Source organism: Pseudonaja textilis, chromosome 6, assembly GCF_049901715.1.
Source record: "Pseudonaja textilis isolate UNSWEBS1 chromosome 6, rPseTex1.2, whole genome shotgun sequence".
In the NCBI taxonomy this organism is placed as follows: Eukaryota; Metazoa; Chordata; class Lepidosauria; order Squamata; family Elapidae; genus Pseudonaja; species Pseudonaja textilis.
The window spans coordinates 6249684-6268957 of NC_141995.1; the positions used below are offsets into that span (position 1 = coordinate 6249684).

A 19274-nucleotide genomic window follows, 5' to 3' on the forward strand; every position below is an offset into this window, starting at 1 on the left:
GTTTATTCCAAAGGCATGGGAAGTCCAAATTTCTTTCAGGGTTTCAACCTTGTTTTTTTTAAAAATGGGCTGTGTTCTTTAGGTGTCCTTTTTAAACAATAAAAATACACAGAAGGCATCTCCAGACGAAGATTTGTTATCGTTTTTGATTTCAGAGATTGTGGAGCTGATCCGCATGTTATTCCTTAACAGATTCTGAGCGAAAGAACAGAAGTAGGCTCCGCAAAATGGAAGATTTTAAGAGGGAGAGTTTGCCTTCTGGACCTCCATCAAATTCTGTGAAGGAGGCCGTGGGGCTGCCCCATGGAGTGACTTCGACAAAGTGCTCCCTCTTCAGCGATGAAGGTTTCCTGAGATGAGGGCAGCTCTGCATTCTGGTGGCTCATCCACAGCTAGACTTCCACACCCAAGCCAAAGCCGGCTCCTAGGCAACAGTCTCAGAGCTTGTTTTTTCAAAGGTTCCCATGAGAGCAAGGAGCAGATAACAGAATAACAGAGTTAGGAGGGCCCTTGGAGGTCTTCTAGTCCAACCCCTTGCTCGGGCAGGAAGCCCTGACTGTACCATTTCAGACAAGCGGCTGTCCGATCTCTTCTTGAAAACTTCCAGCGTTGGAGCATTCACAGTTTCTGGAGGCAAGTTGTTCCACTGATTGGTTTGTTTAGATGTGGGCATCCTGCACTTACTCCCTTTCCACACAGCAGCTTTTCATCGAAAGTCTGATTTCGAGGGACGATTTTGAGCATGCGGAAGTCTCTCCACCACCACCACAGGCTTCCTTAAATCCCGGGAGACGTTCCCAAGCGTTCCCTTTCCTTAAGCAAAGGAGACCCAGAACCGGCAAGAGGCTTCCTGCCAGGAAGAAGGCCAAATCTCCCAGCACCAGGAAGGTTAACAGCAGTTGGCCATAACAAGAGCGGAGGACGGCAAAAATCTCCAAATGGAGGGGAAGAGCATCCGTCCCAAAGGAACTAACTGAGCAGGGGATCGGATGAGACCGATGGAAAGTCCCTTCCAGCCCGAGGATCCCCTGGTTCCTCTGCCACATGCAAGGAGCAAACGGGGTCCTCACCGTCCCTCTCCAATCCCTTCTCCTCTGCCAGGTTCCTTCCCAGCGCCTGGGCTCCCTTCCTGGGGCTGAGCTCGGCCTCTTAAGGCTGCTGCCATCCAACCCTCCTGCGGCCCTCTTGGTAACTTCCCCGCATTTGGACTCCTTCCACCTCCCGGGAGAGCAGAAAAGGAAGGCCCTTCCAAAGCTCTTAGCAGGATCTCGAGAAGGGGCTGCAGGTTTTGGGCTACGGGGCCCCCGGAGGGTCAGTCGGCTCCCCGAAAGCCGCCTCCTTCAGACAACACGCAGGCCAAACATCCAGGGAGACTTCCAAGGCTACGACAAGCACCACTCCAGTCCTTGGGTTGAGGCAACGCAAGGGAAAGCTTGCCCCTTCTCGCCCCTAAGCCTCAAGCCCACCCGCTCGATCTGTCACCGGGGCTGGACACGGATAGTCCGGCTGGGCCAGCCGTGAAGCCAGCGGCCTCTTGGAAAAAAAGAAAGCAGCCCCCGAGAAGCCCTGGCCGAAGGGGTTGGGAGAGAAAATGGCTGATGGGGAAGCCTGGTTCGAGAGGGGGGAGAAAAGAGGGCAACTGGCATGCGGCTTTCCCAGGATGGGCCCACTCGTGCCCACCCCGGCGGCCTTGGCAGCTGCACCGCTGCCCTGCCCGCTGCTGCAGCAGGCAACAACAGGGGTGGGGGAGGAGGAAGAGCCATCAGCGGCAGGAGGAGAGCACCAACTCCTACGCACGAAGAAGGACGGGCAAACACAAAACGCAACGGGGTGCCTCAGAGTCAAGCATCGCCCCCCTCCCACCGCCTCCATTCCTGTTTCCTCCCCCACCCCCAGCCAATCCCCCCACCCTCCCCAGCCCCAGCTGTGCCAGGCAGGAGGAGCAGCTGCCCGCTTTAAGACTGTACCTTCCGTGTGGTGGCAGCCTGTTTCATGGTTGCAGAAGGGAAGGAAGGAAGGAAGGAAGCAGACAGAGAAGAAGAGGAGAAGGGAGAAGCAGACAGAAGATTAAACCATTCGGTCAGTCACGGCAACACACAGCCCCTCCCGGAGAGCCTGCTGCAAAGGGCTGCAGCCCCCCCCCCCCCACAGCCCCGTCTTTGCTTCCGGAGCCTCCTAGATCCCGGACTTGAGTCCTGGGGCTGGACAGCAGCCGGGGAGCATCTGAGCAGCAGCCAGAGCCACGGGCGGGCGGGGGGAGGGGGGAGGTGGGGGGGGATGGGGGCGGGTGGGCAGGCGGCACGTCCCCTCCGCCAGCAGCCTCCAACCACCGCCCCGCTTGCTGATTACATCACCACGCCAAAGCCCTCCCCCTCCCTTCCCCGGGCTTTCAGGCAGCTTCTGGGTCCAGAGCTGCGGCGTCGGCGTCTGGGGTGGCTGCACCAGAGATGGGGCAGGTGCTTTTCCCCAGAGGGAGGGAGGATGGGGAGAAAACGGGGGGGCAGACGTGCACCTGGAGTGTGGACGCCTCCCCTTTCCCCCCCTCCTCCATCCGGCTTGGCCTTTTTTGCTTCCCAAGGCTCCCTCCAGGAGCTTCCAAGGAGCCAGCTGGAGCGTCCTTCCTTGCAGGGTCGGTGCCCAAATGCCCCCCCGAGGGTTGCTTCCATTCACTCTTCAGTCTAAGGCTGCATCTCTATGGGGGAGTTCCGGCCTGGTCGTCCCCCTCCCCCCCCCAGGCCTTCTGGGAAAGAGAAGGACCACCAAGTCTTGCAACGATGGCCCTCGGGAGACTTTCTTTCTACCTGGAGTAGTGACTAACTCTTGGTAGAAGGTAGTGGCAGAGAGGGGACCTGCTGGGTTTTATCCCCGAGGCCCCCTCCCTCCCTGCTGCAGACCCCCCCGCCTCCAGTGTGCAGCTGGGCCTGCATTCAGGCTCGGGGGCTCAAGGAGTCCATGAAATGGAGGGTGGGGGGCGGGAGCAAGGTGGCTTTTAAGCAGACCAGAAGGTCTGGGTCTGGAGGAACTGGGGGGAGTCTCCCAGACTGGGGGTCTCTGAAGGAGACAGAGTGCACGACTGGACCAGGAGAACCTGCATCCGATCAGCATTTTTCCCACAAGCCCCTTCCCCAAATTCTCCTTGGCGCTTTCAGGCGTATCTTCCAAGCCCCGAGGGACGACAAATCGGCCATCGGGCTGAGAATAAAAAGGGATTTTGCTGCACGAATAAAAATGCTCACAGTAGGGTCCAAGTAGCCCTTGACTTACGACCAGAACTGAGCCCAAAACTTACGTTGCTGAGCAAGACATCCGTTAAGTGAGCTCTGCCCCATTTTACGACCTTTCTCGCCACTGTTCCTAAGTAAATCACTACAATTCTTAAGTTAGTCACCTGGTTTGTTTAAGGGAATCTGACTTGCCCCGTTGACTTGGCTAGTCTGAAGGTCGCAAAAGGGGACCGCGTGACCCACAGGACGCTGCAAAGGTCATAAATACGAGCCGGTTGCCAAGCGCCTGGATTTTTGATCACGCAACCACAGGGGATGCTGCAACGGTCCCAAGTGTGAAAACCGGTCCCAAGTCCCCCCCTTTTTTTTTTTCACTTTGTTTTGTCACTTTTGAAGGGTCACTAAATGAAGTGTTGTAAGTCCAGGGCCACCTCTGTCTATTCCCATTCAGGAGCCAGAATGAAAGCTCCTATGGCTTGCTCTGACTTGCAGCAGGCCCACCGCCGGCTCCTCCGAGAGGAAACGTGGCCTCCCACGTGGCCGGGTGGCGAGTAGCCGAAGGCGCAAAAGAACAGCCGGCGCAACTTTGGCTCCACGGGGCCGCCTGCCTTTTTAAATTTGATTAGCAACGCTTCCCAATTTGAAGGGCTAATGTCCTCCGCCACCATCTTTCTAGAGAGGGAAAGAAAATCTAGGGGCGTTGGGATTGGGGCCTGCCTTGTGAGCGATCAGATGAAACCCTTCTCCCTTCGGAAAAGGGCTGAGGGAGTCACGGGGCAGCCGGAGCAGCCGCCGCTACCAAGGCTGAGCTGGCAAGCAGAGACGGGGGACGCCAGGCCCCGAGGAGGCTGCTCCCCAGAGAGGCTGCTGCCTAGAAACAAGGCCCATTATATGCAGCCACCGAGAGGGAGGGGTGAGGGTGTGTGTGTTTGAGACACGATTCCAGGCTGGGGGAGGGAGGCTGGGGGAGGAGACATCCGAAAGGCGACCATTGTGTCTGCTCCAAAGCAGTTTATCCTTGGAGAGCCCCCACTTCCCTCCCCCCGCAGCAAAGGGCTCTGGTCTGCCAAGGAGGGCAGAGACGGGCCTCTTTCCCTGCACAGGTGGAGCCCAGGGTCCCGCTGGAACCCCACAGGCGCTCAAGGGAGGCCCCTTCCTTCGATCGCGACACCCCCAAAAGGTTCCTCCTTTGAAACCAACCTTCCTGCAGGGATTCCTCTCGGGATGGCCACTTGCAGGATCGAATGAGAAAAAAACCAAGGGGTTTTTTGGTAATTAAATGGCATCCCACCCCAGGCTGCCCTTCAAACATCCACACCACCCCGACTTCCGTAAGGCACAGGCAAGCAGGCTGGGGCTGAGCACCCAAGGACCCCCCACCCCCCTGCACCACCAGAGAAACACGACTCTGGCCGGGAACTCGCCTGCCCTCCTCTGGCCTTGCAATACCCCTGGAGCCTCAGCACCTGAGCTTCTCCCAGACCGGAAGACAGATGGCAGGGCCCGAGTGGGGAGGGAGGGAGGGGCCTTTCCCCCCCACCCCACCCCACAGCCACCTGTCACCCACAAGGACAGCCAGAGGTTCCAACTAATCCAATCAACAGCTTGCCTGGACCCAGAGAGACGAGCTACAAGAGCCCCCCCCCCACAATCCCAGCCCCCCCTGGACTCAGCTCGGTTTGGATAACATGGAGTTGGGGGGGACGGGGGGGCTGCCCTGAGGCGGAGGACAAAGACCGGAGCCGCTCCCAGCCTCGCTTTCCCTCCCGGGGTTTGCTGGGGCCGCCCCGGGGCTCTCAAGGGCACCAAAGCCACCTGCAGCCCGGCAAGCCGAGACCTGTTGCCAGAAGCCAAAACAGGGGAGACGTCACAGCGTGCCGGCAGGTGGGGTGGGTGGGGGGGGTCTGCCAGACACTCCTCAAAGACGGGCAGCGACAGAACCAGGGCCAGATTTCGGACCTCATGCAAAGCCAGGCGGACGGAGGGAAGGCGGTTCTGCAAGCAGCGGGCGCAAGCAAGCGAGGCATGCAAGCCCGGGCCTCAGGCACATGCAGCGGCGGGGAGGAAGCAGAGCTGGAAGGAGGAGGAGGAGGAGGAGGTTCTCCCCCACCCACCCATCCATGATCCCCGCTGAGTTCGGAGCTTCTGTGTCCGGCCATGGAGGATGGAGCCCCCTCCCCCTGGAAACAGGTAGGACCTCTCTTCGGGCAGGCTGGAAGCCAAAGGAGGAAGGGGGCAGGGGAATTCGGCCGCCTGGTTCTGTTGCTTCTACCTTAGAAACGGGGCTGGGACTTTCCGTCCATGGGGTTCGGGGGGGCTGAGCAGCCTGGCCTCTCCCCCTCTAGCCTGTTCTCAGCCTCTGCTTCTCCTTCACTATCCAGGGCGGGGACCCCCCCCACCCTCCCCCCAAAGGGCTCCTTTCCTTGCTGGGCAGCGTGAACAGCGCTCCAGACCCCTTTGCCTAATTCTCCTCCAACGGCGTCTTCACAGCCCTCTCTCCCCATAGCCCCGCAGTAAAAAGCCCGTCCTCCCTACTGCTTTGGGGCAGAGCAGTGGACGGAGACTCTAGGCTGTGGGGGAGGGGTGTCTCCAAACCTGGCAAATTTTAAGGTTGGGTGGACTTGAAATCCCAGGCCGCCATGGGTTCTGGGAATTGGGAGTCCACAGGTCTTAAAACCGCCAAGTGTAGAGACCCCTGCTCTAGAAGACAGTTAAAGCGGGGAGCAGGGGGCGGAACAGGGGGGGGAGACGGTCTTGATCCCCACAGCCGTTCCCCTGCTCTAGAAGACAGTTAAAGTGGGGAGCAGGGGGCGGAACAGGGGGGGGAGACGGTCTTGATCCCCACAGCCGTTCCCCTGCTCTAGAAGACAGTTAAAGCGGGGAGCAGGGGGCGGAACAGGGGAGGCGACGGTCTTGATCCCCACAGCCGTTCCCCTGCTCTAGAAGACAGTTAAAGCGGGGAGCAGGGGGCGGAACAGGGGGAGACAGTCTTGATCCCACAGCTGTTCCCCTGCTCTAGAAGACAGTTAAAGGGGGGAGCAGGGGGTGGAACGGGGGAGGCGACGGTCTCGATCCCCACAGCCGTTCCCCTGCTCTAGAAGACAGTTAAAGCGGGGAGCAGGGGGCGGAACAGGGGGAGGCGACGGTCTCGATCCCCACAGCCGTTCCCCGCAGCTGGCTCTGACCCTGGGAGACAGCCCAGCTCCTATTCCCAGGGCAGCCCCCAACTGCTGCAGGGATTAGCAGGGCAAAGGGGGCACTGCCATGATGTTCTTTCCCCCTCCCCTCACGGCCAGCTCAGGCGGAACGGGGAGGGGGGGGGGGGGCATCTGGTTTTACAGCTTCCTAAGAAATCCTAAGCCGGCTGGAGAATGAGCAGCCGGCTCTTTCCGGGGCACCGCTAGGCAGGAGATGGACAAGGATGTGCCCAGGTGTCCCGGGGAGCCCTCAGCCGGTCAGGGACCCCCGTCAGACCCTTCGGCTGCCCTGACGGGAACATCCATGCAAGGGGCGGGGGCGCATGCGTGTATGCAGCCGCTGAGGCCACGGCAGCCCCCCGGTGTGGCCTTGGGCACAACTGTTTCATGCGCACGAGAAAAAAGAGGCACCACCTTTTTAGGTTTCACTCCGCGCTGCATAGAAAGAGGACAAAAGGACAGGTTAGATCGGAGGGGGTGGGTGGGTGGGGAGAGGGGGTGGGGCTCGCGCACCAGGGCCCCTGAATGGAAAGGTGTTTTACCAGGTGTTCCTGCTTTGAGAGCGTTTTGTGGAAAGCTGAAAGAAAAGCCCCCGTGTCCTGGATCACCCGTAACCACCACCCCGCCCCCCAGATCAAGGGCAGAATCGAAGCCCAGCAGGGGAAAGGCCCCCACTTAGTGGCCGGAGTTCACGGCCCCTTTCCCGGGTCCTCATTCTCTCCCGGGACAGAGAGAGCTTCACTCTTGGGCTGCAGTTTGCAGGGCAAGGAAAGCGCCCAATTCATCGTCCCTGGACAGGAGACTCGAAAACGCTCCCCTCCCCGTTGAGCAAGGCCAGAAGGACCCATCGGAGGCAGCCATGGGACGGGCTGGAGGACCCCCCAAAGCCACCCACCAACCTCTCCCCACAACCACCCCGTACAACCTAAAGCCCAGCAGAGCAACGTCCCCCCCCCCCCAGGCAAAAGGGGGAAAGAGTGTCGTGGGTTTGTGGATTCCTTTGCAACGCAGCGCAGTCCTTTCCCAAAACTCCCCGTTCCAGTTTTTGGCTCCAAAACAAAGAAAACACCAAAAGTGCCAAAGATGAGCGCGGCAAACAGCAGAACTCCTGATCGCTTTGTGGGGTATTATTTCGGCCTTTCTTTTTTTTTCATTTGTACGGATGAATCGCCCTCTGGCTGCGCAACGTTCACACGAGCGAACACCATGCAAAGAGGAGACAGAACCCGCTGCTCCATTTGCCTCTTTTATTCACGTTCTGCGACTGCAGAACGACAGACACGGCCGCAAGCGCTTCCCAAAGAAAATTCTGCCCAGGGAGGAAGGAAGGAGAGGCAGAGCTGCCTGCGGACAGTTAAGGCTCAAGAGCCCCCCTGGCCCGGATCCCTTTTCTGGAGCAAGCCCAGCGCTGCAGCGCATGGGCCGGCCTGAGCAGGGGTGGGATTCCGATTTTTTAACAACCGGTTCTGTGGGCGTGGCTTAGTTGGTGGGGGTGGCTTGGTGGTCATGTGACTGGGTGGACATAGCTTGGTGGTCATGTAACTGGCTGGGCGTGGCCAACTCAACATCACTCACACTGAGGCACGCATCTCCTCGCCTGGCCTCTCATGACTGTGGGGATGCTGCAACAGTCGTAAGTGTGAAAAAGGGTCATAAGTCACTTTTGTCAGTGCCACTGTAACTTTGCACTCCACACAAGCAAAGAACCAGCAAAGGAAGGGAAAAAAACTCCAGAGAAGTTCCAGAGACAGGAAGTCTAGTCCTGCCAAGAATGTAATCAGGGTTAATGGAGAGGCAGCTTCTGTAAGCAACACCAGAATGTTTCCTTCCTGCCTTCCTTACAGGACTAGGCCAGTAACTTCTTCTAACAACCGGTTCTCTGAACTGCTTAGAATGTTAACAACCGGTTCTGGAGAATAGGTGCAAACCTGTAGAATCCCACCCCTGGACCTGAGGAATGGCAGGAGAGCAACTCTCTCTTCCTCATTCGCTCTGCCCTCCCACTCCCCCCAGGCCTGCCATGGTGGGACCAGAGCCGGTCCCCAACCCCAGGCTCAGTCCGGCCCCAGGCAGACACAAGCAAAGCGCTTAACTGACAGCAGCCACATCCCTTCTGGGACCCCTGTGTTTCCAAGCTTCCCCCACCCACCCCCAACCGCCAGTGGAGCTGTCTGCCGCTTCAGATTGGGAGTCCCCAATTCAGGCTGTGATTTGCTCCTCAGGGCAGGGGAAAGAAACCGCTGGCCTGATGGGGGAGGCGCCAAAGGCCCAGAGGGAGCTCCTGTGATGGATGGGGGTGGGGAGGGAGAGGGGCCATCCAGGATGAAGGGATGCTCAGATCTGGGCAGGCAACAAACAGGCCCCGAACCACGAACAGCACAAGAGCCAGGACAACGTGAGGGGTCAGAGGGATCCCAGCATGCAGGAGCCTCAGTGGCGCAGTGGTTAGAGTGCAGCACTGCAGGCTACTTCTGCTGCCTGCCGGCTGCCTGCGATTTGGCAGATCGAATCCCACCAGGCTCCAGGTTGGCTCAGACTTCCATCCTTCTGAGGTGGGTAAAATGAGGACCCAGATTGTTGCTGACTCCGTAAACTGCTTAGAGGGGGCTGTGACGCGGTATATAAGTCTAAGGGTTATTGCTACTGCTATCTCAGCCACCATCTCACATGTTTGCAGGGCGGAAGCAGGTCTCTTTTCTTCTGCAACACTGATCAGGGCCCCGTGACTTCAGAGGGGGACAAGGGGGGGGGCAAGAGCTTTGGGGCTGAGGCCATGGGGCAGCTGCTTAAGGAAGGGCACAAGCCTGGCCAGAGCAGAGAGAACCAAGAGGAGGAGAGGCCCCCCAAGGAGAGGCTGCAGAAGTCGGGGGGAGAAGTCCGAAGCTCCGAAGAAGGCCGAGAGGAGCAGCTGCCTCCCTGCAGCCCTTAACAGGGAGAAGCAGCCTGGCTTGAGGACAGACTGGACGGAGGGAGGGAGGGAGAACCAAATGGCCATTCGATGGACAGAAGGAGCAAAGAAAACAGCTGAGCCGGACCTCGAGACGGAGGAGGCCCGTTGCCTATTTCATCCCACGGACGGTTTACAAGGATGGATAAAGCCACAAAAATATAAAAGCAGAAGAAAAAGTCTAAACCCTCACAAAATCAGAATTATTTTACATCCCCCTGGAATCACAAAAGCAGGGAAGAGCCTGGGGCCCGAACGAAGCCACCTGGCCCGCTGGGTGGGGGTGGGGGGAACCCGGAAGGAGAGGCCCTTTTAGGCCTCTTGGATCGGCACAAGAAGACGTGTGAGGGGCTGCAAGGCCACCCAGGTGGGCTTCGCTTCGATGGGGCCACCTGAGCTCATGGGAAGAGATCTTCCGGACGCTCAGTCCTTCTCCTCCAGGGCCGATGGAGACGTCCCTCGCCAGCTGAGCACAGGGTGGTGTGTTTTAGGTGGTGACGAAAAGGGTCAGGGTGGAAGAGGTCTTAGGTAAAGCAAGCAAACCCCTCCCATCCACCTCCAAATAATACGCAGTGGGCCCCATTGCAAAGCATCTCGTGGGAAAGGGGTCTGGCCACGTTTCCCTTTTGCAATGAACACCAGGCCGGTACAGGCGACATCGAACGATGATACGGCAGAAATAAACTACTTACCAGTTTGCTGGCTTTGGGGCCTTCTGAAGAATCTGGAGGAGAAAAATGAAAACAACAATGTTTTTGAAAGTGATTTTATTGGGGGGAGGTGGTATTTCCTCCTAAAAAGGCTACATGCCCCACAAGCCTGCACTTTGTGAGCTCCTGGAGAATTCTCTGAACTCGTTTGGAAAGGAGGAGGGAGGAGGAAGAGGAGGAGGAAGAGGAAGAGGAAGAAGAAGAAGAAGAAGAAGAAGAAGAAGAAGAAGAAGAAGAAGAAGAAGAAGAAGAAGAAGAAGAAGAAGAAGAAGAAGAAGAAGAAGAAGAGCAGCAGCAGCAGCTTTGAAGTAGGACCGTCCGGCCCTGACCCTATCTCTAGGTGTGGCCCTCGGGGTGTGGCCCTTGCAGGGAATCACAGAAGGTTTGCACCAAAAATGTGTGCCAATTTATGTCTTAAGAGTCCTGGGGTGCTTTTTGTTCCATCGCTGTCCTATTAGTAGCCTTTCCTCTGAAACTCAAGACTTCTTTATTTATCATTTCTTCCATGTGTTGTGATTATTCCTTTCCCCACCCTCCAGAGTTAGGGTTCGGCTGTGTCCATCGTGCTCACTCCTTCCTCCCATTTTTTTCCTCTACCATATTCCCCCTACCACCCCCCGCCCCCCTGTGAGGCAGCTTGGCTAAGAGAAAGGGATTCCCTGGGGCCTCCTTGGTGGCTGTTCATCCCCTCCACTCCTACCCTACCCACCCTGGCTCCTGGACTGGAGAGGGAAGGGCACTCAAAGCCCCCGGAGCTCCTGGACCTGAGGGAATCCTGCAAATGGGTCTCCCAGTCCCGGTCTAGACCTTTCACCCCACAGCCCCACGCACACCCCTCCCACCAGGTTCTGCAAGGCAGCAACCAGTCCACCTGCAGGGCGGAGAGGCCGATAGTCACAGGGCAGCTACCATAAACCTCGTCCCCGTCTTCAGCTGGACCCGGCCTGGACTGAACGTCCTGCTGGAAGCAACGCGGGCCAAACCACAAAAGGGAATCAAAGGGCCCAGCAAGGAAGAGAAAAAGCGACGCGGATTCCCCAACTCTGCCCCCTGCATTCTGGGCTCCGGGGGTGGGTGGGTGGGATGTGGGCAGGAGGTTCTTTCTCTTGACCTTTTGGGGCCCCCACAGTGATTTCCCCCAAGCCCTGGGGTCAAGCTCTCCTTCTCTGGCCCTCTGCCAGCCCACCCTCCACTAACGGCGGCTGGGGAAGCCATGGCCGAAAGAGGGGAGGCCAGCAGGCCATGAAAAAGCCTGCAGGGGCCTGTAGATCGCCTGTGGCGGTTTCCAAGGAAACCCTCCGGCAGAAAGCGATTGTCAGGGAAGCCGAACCCCCTCCAAGATGAAATGCCGCTTGGAGGCGGCTTCCCTGCCGCCATCTCTCCGGCATGCCGGCTCCTCTCTATTCCCCTTCCTTAACAACCGTCTCACTTTCTGCTTCAACCCCTGAGAACCAACTGCTTTTCCAGGCCTGAAGTGGGCCCCTCCCCTTTCCTTGGCCCAAGGGGGGAGGGCGGTCCTGGGGGGGCCCAGCTCAGCCAGCCCAGGCTCCCCTGGGACCAAGTAGATCCATGGAGGGCCTCAGCATCCAGCCCCACGAGAGCCAGGATCCGTGGGGGATTCTGGAATGCCACCATAAGCCGCCTGCTGGGAGCCCCGTTACTTATGACAGCCGGAAGATGAAAAGCAAAGGGAGAAAATCTTGGAAGGCTGACAGGCAGCCCCTCGTGGCCAGAACTTTTGTTAGGGTCTCCTCCTCTTGAAAGGCAAGACACGGCTGCCCAGAGGCAAAGGACCACCTTCTCGGAAGGGGTCTGGCCCCATTCCATGGGGATTTCACTCTTGCCACCTGCGCTGGCAACCTCTTTTATTCCTACCTAAACCGCTTCAAGGGGCAATGCTCAGAATCGGGGCATACAAGACAGGCGGCCACCCAAGGTTCCCAAAGGAAGAGACTGTTGTGGTCCGCCGGCGGCTTGTGGAACTGGCAGCAGAGTCGGACGGCGAGGAGGACCATGGGCCAGTCCTGGAGTCTGTGCAGGGCTCAGATGAGGGATCTGCGTACAACACAGAGATGGGGCCAGGGCCATCTGAGAGTTATGTGCACATCAGTGGGGCAGAGGAACAGGGGGAGCCTGTTCCCAGTGCGCGCTTGCACAGAACTGCCAGAAGGCAAGAAGAGCTAAGACAAAAGGGGCGACTTGGGAGTAAGGCTTGGAGGTGATTGGCCCCTCCCCTAAGACATAAAGAAAGAGCAAAGGGACTGGAGCCTTTGCAGGAAGCAACTTTGTTCGTACTGGTTGGTTTGAAACCTGAAGCTCTGTGTTGAATTTGTGCTCCGTTTTGGGCTTGTATAACTAATTGGCAATTTAGTTGTTGGCAGCATTTCAAGGAAGATAGAGGTGCGTGCTTAACAGACTTATCCCGAAAGACTGTAGCAGACTTCTGTGGGACTATTCATAAACAGTTTGGGACTCATGACGGGCTGTGAATGCATATAATTCACAGCCGTTGAAATAAAAACAAGGTTTTTGGGAAGAGCGTATGTCATTGTTACTGTCTCAGGAAGCCTTGGTCAGAACAGAGATAAATCTGGGGACATTTTCCATCGTAAATGGCCACAGTAAACAGGCAGGGAACCCCAGGAGGCTGAAAAAGCCGAAAACCCTACCTCTCTTGGGGACTCTTGATGCCGAAGCCTCCGGGGTTTCTGGGGAGGTGGTGTCTGCGCCATCCTCAAACACCTGGATCTAAAGAGAAAGGAAAGGAGGTGAACAAAATGGCCCCTTCTTCTTCCTTCCCAGCCTCTTCTGGCCGCAACGCACCGAGACAAACTCCTTGTGTGTCCAATCGCACTTGGCCAGTAAAGAATTCAATTCAATTCAATCCTAAAAGGCTTTCCCTGCATGGCGCTGCATCCACCCGCGTGGTCAGCGTCCCCCAAGGCTGCCCTCTGTCCTTTGCCAGCCCAGAGTTTCAAGGACATTTCTGTGGAGCTTCCCAGGCAGGAAGGGGCCAGCCAGGCCCTTCTTCTTTGGGGCTCTGGCAGATCCCCCGAGGGTCCCCGAGGCAACGAAAGGTACAACTGGGAGATTCTGGGCTTCGGCCTGCTTTGCAAACGCCCTCTGCAGCTGACGAGGAGATCAGGATTGCGGGAGCCAATCCTCGTCTAAAAGCTGCTGGTTGCTTACCTGTGGCTGACTGCCAGTCCTTTCACAGGGGGGGCAGGTGAATTCCTCACAGGGGAAGCACCTGCACATTCGGCCTCATTCGGAGCCTTTTAGAGCCGACTGCCCACCCTCCACGCCTTTTGGGCCACGATTCCTCGGATCCCCAGGGCAGAGGCAAGGAAAAGCAAGACCACCTGAGACCCCCTGGGAGGAGGCTGGTATGCTTCCCAGAGGGCCGCTTGAGGGTTCGAAGCAACCACTTCTTCGCCACAGATTCGCACCCACCCCGGATACCCCTTCCAAAGCTGGCATCTCTTGAGGAATGCAACCCAGCCTGAATGTTGGGTGAAGTTGGGGAGGCGCTCCAGCAGGAGAAGAGCTGGGGGGACCCTGCCCTGGCTGCCTGGGCACAGAGGCTCAGCCAGAAGAAAGGAGGACTCCAGAAGCCACAGCTACCTAGCATCCTTCTGGACAAAGGGCAAAAAAGTCCCTGGGGCCCTGAACCCTGGACTGGGGGCCATGGGGAGGGTGGCTTCCACAGGAAGCACTGAAATGCTTGGGACTGAAATGCATCAGGACACCAAAGAGAAACCACAGACCCCCCCCATCCAGCATTACTCTTATACAGCGGCCAAGGAAGGAATTGAAAATAATGTTATATATTGCCATGTGATTTTAATGACCGGCTCCTTTCTTTTAGACCGATAGTTACCTTTATTTATTCATTTATGACCCACCTTTGCTCTTTTTTATAAACTCAAGGTGGCGAACAAACCTAGCGCTTCCTCCTCCTCCTCCTCCATTCCCTACGAGAACAGCCTTGTGGCTGAGCTGAGAGAGGAGGACTGGCACCCAGTCACCCAGCCGGCTTTCACGCCTACGGTAGGACTAGCTGCCCAAACCAACTAGGCTAAGCTTAAATGCTTATGGATGGAAAAGGCAGCGTGAAAATCAAAATCTTAAATAATTCTAGGAGTCCCAGCAAGCATGATATCATGCCTGCTTGGATGTCAGAATTTGGATGGATGGAATGGATCGATAGATAAGATAGATAATCATTGGGATCTTCTTGTGTAATTTTGCAGCCGAGACCCGGGGAAGAGAGCAACATGAATGGTCAAAGGAAGACCTTGACCTCTGCCCCTCCCCTTGGCTTCCTCAGGCCCCTTCAAGCAAGCAAAGACCTAAAGGAGTTTTCCCCCTACACCAGGGGTCCCCAAACTTGGCAATTTTAAGACCTGTGGACTTCAACTCCCAGAGTTCCTCAGCCAGCAAAGTTAAAGTCCACAAGTCTTAAAGTTGCCAAGTTTGGAGACCTCTGCCCTATACACACATACACACTCTTCCTTCTTGAGGGGGAGGAGCATTCGGGGCTCACCTGCGACTGTCTCACAAAGATGCCGTGGTTCTCCTCGCAGGTGAAGTACCGCCTGCCTTGCACCGTCCCGTCATTCTTGCCTTTGGCTTCGTCCAGGATGACGCCGACCCATTTCCCTGTGGCAAAGAGGGTGGCCCCCACGTATGCCACCGTGCCACGGTGCCCCTTGCCGATCACTTCCACTCGGGCACCCACTTTCAGGGGCTTGCTGCCCACTTCCGCGCTCATCCTGGCACTGGCGCTGGAGACCTAGAAGAGGCAGCACAAGAAGGAAAAACGGTGAGCCAGCTGCGCGTTTTTTTTGCTCGTAGCTTTTCCAGACCAGCTTTCCTGCGGGAGCTCAAGGCGACCCGTTTGGCTCTCTGTTCTTATTCCCGCCCAACACTGATCCTGTGGGGCAGGCTGGGCTGAAGGAAAGTAACCGGCCCCAGGTCACCAGACAACGACTATGCCTTGGTGGGGGTGGGGTACTGGAACCTGGGCCTGCCAGCCAAACAACTTAAGCGCTAACCGAGATGCCAACAACGGCCGCAGGGAAGGCCTTCCGCCCACATGGAGACCCTGAGTCCCAGCCCCTGCCCATCTGGGTGAAAGCTCTGCGCCTCCTTCTGGGACATCGGAGCCTCCTCAGGACCTTCCGGGTTGAGGATTCCCAGAGCGACTGCTCGGCCACTGATGCTGGCTCTTTCAGGCTCCAGTTTTGACTCTGCCCCCTTGGGCACTGACGGGAGGCCTCTGGAGGAAAGGCCTTTCGGAGCCCCTGGCTCTGCGCCTTGTCGCTCGGGGCTCCTGAAGGTGGCCAATGCGCCAGGAAGGGGATAAATCAAGCGGAGTCCGAGCCTCTCTGGGCAAACTCCAACCTGGTCTGGCCAGGAGGGGCCCTGGCACCAGCACCATCACATCCAGAAGGGACCTGGGCATCCTGCCCCGTGTGGGGCCTCTGTTGCCCAGCAAAGAGGACAGGCAGACCGGCTTTCCAGCACCACAAACATCTCTCCTTAATCGAAGATGCGGAAATAAATTGCAGAGGGAAGCTTCTCCCAATTGGTTCCCTCGGCGAAGCTCATGACAGTGTCATGGAAAAGGGCTCTGGATCCGAAGAGAGGAAGACCGCTGTCTGTTTGGAAACCTCAACGGGGATCAAGAGGCCCCCAAGGACCCCTGCCACTGCCTGGCACTTGGGAGAGCCCTTGTCCTAGGCCGGCTCCCTCTCCGGGCCCCACAGACACTGCCCTCGTATGAAACCCCAGAAGCCTTCCGGAGGGACCCGCACCTGGCAGGGAAGACCTGGTTCCCCTGCCCCCGAGTTTAAATTCCTGCAGCCAGCCCAGACCCTCATCTTCCCCGCCCCAGCCCAGAAGCCTCACAAGGGAGCAGGAACAGCCTAGCAACTCCTATTAATCCATTTATGTCGCGGCCTGATCTTCTTGCCCCAAAGATCTCAGGGCAGCGGGCCTCAAAATCAAACTCCAAGAGGCCAAAGGGTTCCAAAGGGAACCCCTTGGCTGTCCAGCCAGATCATGGAGGGAGGGAAAGACCCCAGGGGAGCTGCTTGGCCCCCTCCTCTTGGCGTATAGGCACCTTGGCAAGACCCAATGGGTGCCAGTTGATTGACAGCTAAGGTTATTATCTGTAATTCCCCTCTTATTGATTTCATTATTCATTTATGTATTTAACAGTCTTCTATGGCCGCTCATCGGATGAAAACGCAACTCTGAGCAGCTCAAACAGCAATGCAAGCCAAACCTCTGGTACTTGACCAGCGATCCCCAGTCCGTCCAGCAGCCTAACCCCTCAGGGTCTAGTCTCACCTCTCCCAGGGCCTGGGGGAAGAGCAGCCACTGCACCTTTCCACAAGGTTAAAAAGGAGGAGTGGGGGGGGGAGGAGGCTGGATCCCAGGGTGTCCCACAAGACGAGGCCGTGATGTAGAGGAAGGGAGCCAAATGTAGCCAGGGAGGGTATGTGTGCTCTGACTAACCCATCTGCCCCCTCCAAGATGCTGGCTGACTGGTTGGGGCAGCTGCATCCCATCAGGGTGACAGCCTGGACTGATGCCACGAAAGGCTGTCCAGGTGGCAACCCGCCCCGTGAATTGGGCCTGGAAGCAAAGTGGCAGCCGGTGGCGTAGCCGCCCTGCAGCTCGCTTCTGTAGCAGGTGAAGCGCCTGGATACTCTTCAAGGGTGGCTCCGCGTGGAGCGCGTTGCAGTAATCCAACCACGAGAGCGCCAGAGTGACCGAGCGCAGGGGCTCGTGATCCAGGAAAGGGGAGCAACCGGTGCACAACGCAGAGTTGCACCAGGGCTCTCCCAGCCGCAACTGCCACCTGCGCGTCAAGCAGGAGTTGCGAGTGCGTATGGGGTCCATTTGGAGCCCCACCCAGAACCAAAGCCCATGACTATGTGTGCTGTTCCATTCTGGACCAGTGGCCTTCAAGAGCAGCCCACCCCCTTCTGGGCACTTGGTGAAGCTTGGACTGGCTGATGCACCAGGCAGGCGCCGCTTCCGTTGCTGGGCCCCTGGAGTGCTTTGGGGCAAAGGCTGCCCGGCTTGGGTCGTGCCCCGTAAGGTCAGCCTTGTTTAGACTGGAGAGAGCAGCCGGGGTCACTTTGGCCTCTGCTGAAGCTTCCAGCCTGCGTTTACCCAGAAGGGACTGAAACCACTCAAAACCAGGGCGCCAGGAGATGCCAGAAGGGCAGAGAAATATGTGCATTTTACCACCCTTGTTGCCAAAAGGCGGCCTTTAATACAGGCTCTGCCTCCCTGCAGCAGCACTCATGGAGTCTCTCAGGCCACTTCCGCCCTGCAGCTGACCCAGAACCTGGGGCCCATCTGCGACCCAATCCGAGGCTGCAGTCCCTGGCTCCTTCCAAGCAGCGGCTAAGGCCGCTTCCACTGAGCTGTGCCCAGAGCCACCCCAGAGCTCCCTCTGGAGCGCCACTGGGTCCAGCGGGGTCCTTCCTCCTTTCCACCAGCCGGGCCAGCAGGAAGGGAGGCGTCCGTGGAAGGGACTGAGGACAAGGTCTCCCCATTCTAGATCCCTCTGCCTCCATCCCAAGACAAGCACCGGCTGCAGCGAAGGCCACCGACCTGACGGTCCCCAGTCGCCTCACCAGGCAGATTTTCAGCTGCTCTGAGAAGCTCTAGGAGGGAGGAGGCTGCCCGGCTGGCCTTCCTTGGCTTCAGTTAAATGCTTGGCTTGATGTTAGGCTTGAATCTGAGCTTACACCCACATCCGGTCAGGTTCCCTCATTTCCTGCCAGCATTACTCCAGGTGCCTCTTGCACCCACTCCACCTTCCAGAATAGCAACACCCGCCCACCCTGGAGAAGCTCACAGCATCCACATGCAAGGAGAAGCTCACAGCGTCAAAATCACTTTAAAAATTAACATTCAGTAAAACCACGTCGTGAAAACACCCGTGAAAATTAATGCCCCGGTAATTAGGAGCTGGCCCAAATCAACGAAGCAAACCTTGAGGTTTGGCTCCCGGGGAAAGAGAGCCAAACCCCGGGAAAACCTCCGGAGCAGAAATGCTTTCTCCTCTCCTGCCAGAGGCGCCATGTGCAGAACGTGGGAGGACGCCACGGCTCTGCAGGCCACGACAGCCGGATGGCTTCACCTGAAAGCCGCCTGCCGTTTGCGCCTTTGATCCATCCCGCAAATCTCTTCCCTTCTTATCCCCCCAAGAATTTTGGTCTTGAGCCACAAAAAACTCCAGACTGCAGCGATGATGCCGGGGAGAAAAGGGCCTGCCTGGCCAAACCCCTGAGCCTGAACAGACAGACATCTCAGGAGAACGCAGCCTGCGGGTGACATACCCCTGGGCCCTCCAAACCTCACCAGCCCTCCAGAAAGAAGTGGGCTCCGCCACTGACCGGTGGGTGACAGGAAGGGCCCACTTGGGAATGGACCTGGCTTTATGGCTGGAGCAAGGCGGAGGAACCAACGTGGAGTTCAAAGGCAACCCAGGCAGAAGCCCAGATGAAGGAATCAAAGCGAAAATCCCCCGTGTCCGAACTGAGGTTTGACAAAAGCCCAAAACGGCCTGGAAAAGGAGCTGCCCAGGCAGCCTGGGATTTGAGAAGGCTACCAGGGGACACCGAGGTCGGGGCCCGTTCTGATTTAATTACTCCGCAAGGAGCAGCAGCCAGCCCAGAATAAGCACCTGCGTTGGCCGCCGCTCCTGTCCTGGAGTTGCGACTCCAAACCTCTCCTCAGCCCCTGTAGCAACCGAGGAGGGCCTGCCTGGGCCCCCTCCCTTTCCCAAGCCCCACTCCGGGCCTTCTCCTGAGTCACTCCCAACTGAGGGAGCTGCTCCTGCCGGCCCTAATCCTTCCCCTTTCGGAGCCAAGACATCTATTCATCTCCTCCAGTCAGGCATTTTCAGCTTGGGTTAACTGGAGGATGACTGGGCTGGCCTAAAAAAGGTTTTTAAGAGGTGGGTTTTATTTTCTGCTGTGAGTCACAGGACAAAGAACAAAAAGCCAAGCATGAATAAAGGTAGGAATGTGGGCCAGGCAGGCAGGCAAGCAAGCAGGCTGGCCCAAACCACACTTCGTTGCCTTGCCTTGCTTTGCCTTGCCTTGCCTTCCCTTCGCTCATAGCCCCTGCCTTTCTTTCCCCTCTTCAGCCATTGTCCTCGCTTTAT

The 19274-nt window shown here is 57.5% G+C and overlaps 1 protein-coding gene across 1 annotated transcript in view; it reads right to left on the reverse strand.

Moving 5' to 3' along the window:
• The window catches only part of DCTN1 (dynactin subunit 1), a 43659-nt gene that overhangs the window by 22873 nt on the left and 1512 nt on the right, over window positions 1–19274 (reverse strand). The window contains 3 exon segments of the mRNA XM_087935741.1: window positions 10061–10092; window positions 12748–12826; window positions 14625–14873. Of these exon segments, the coding sequence (XP_087791867.1) occupies window positions 10061–10092; window positions 12748–12826; window positions 14625–14873 (360 nt within the window).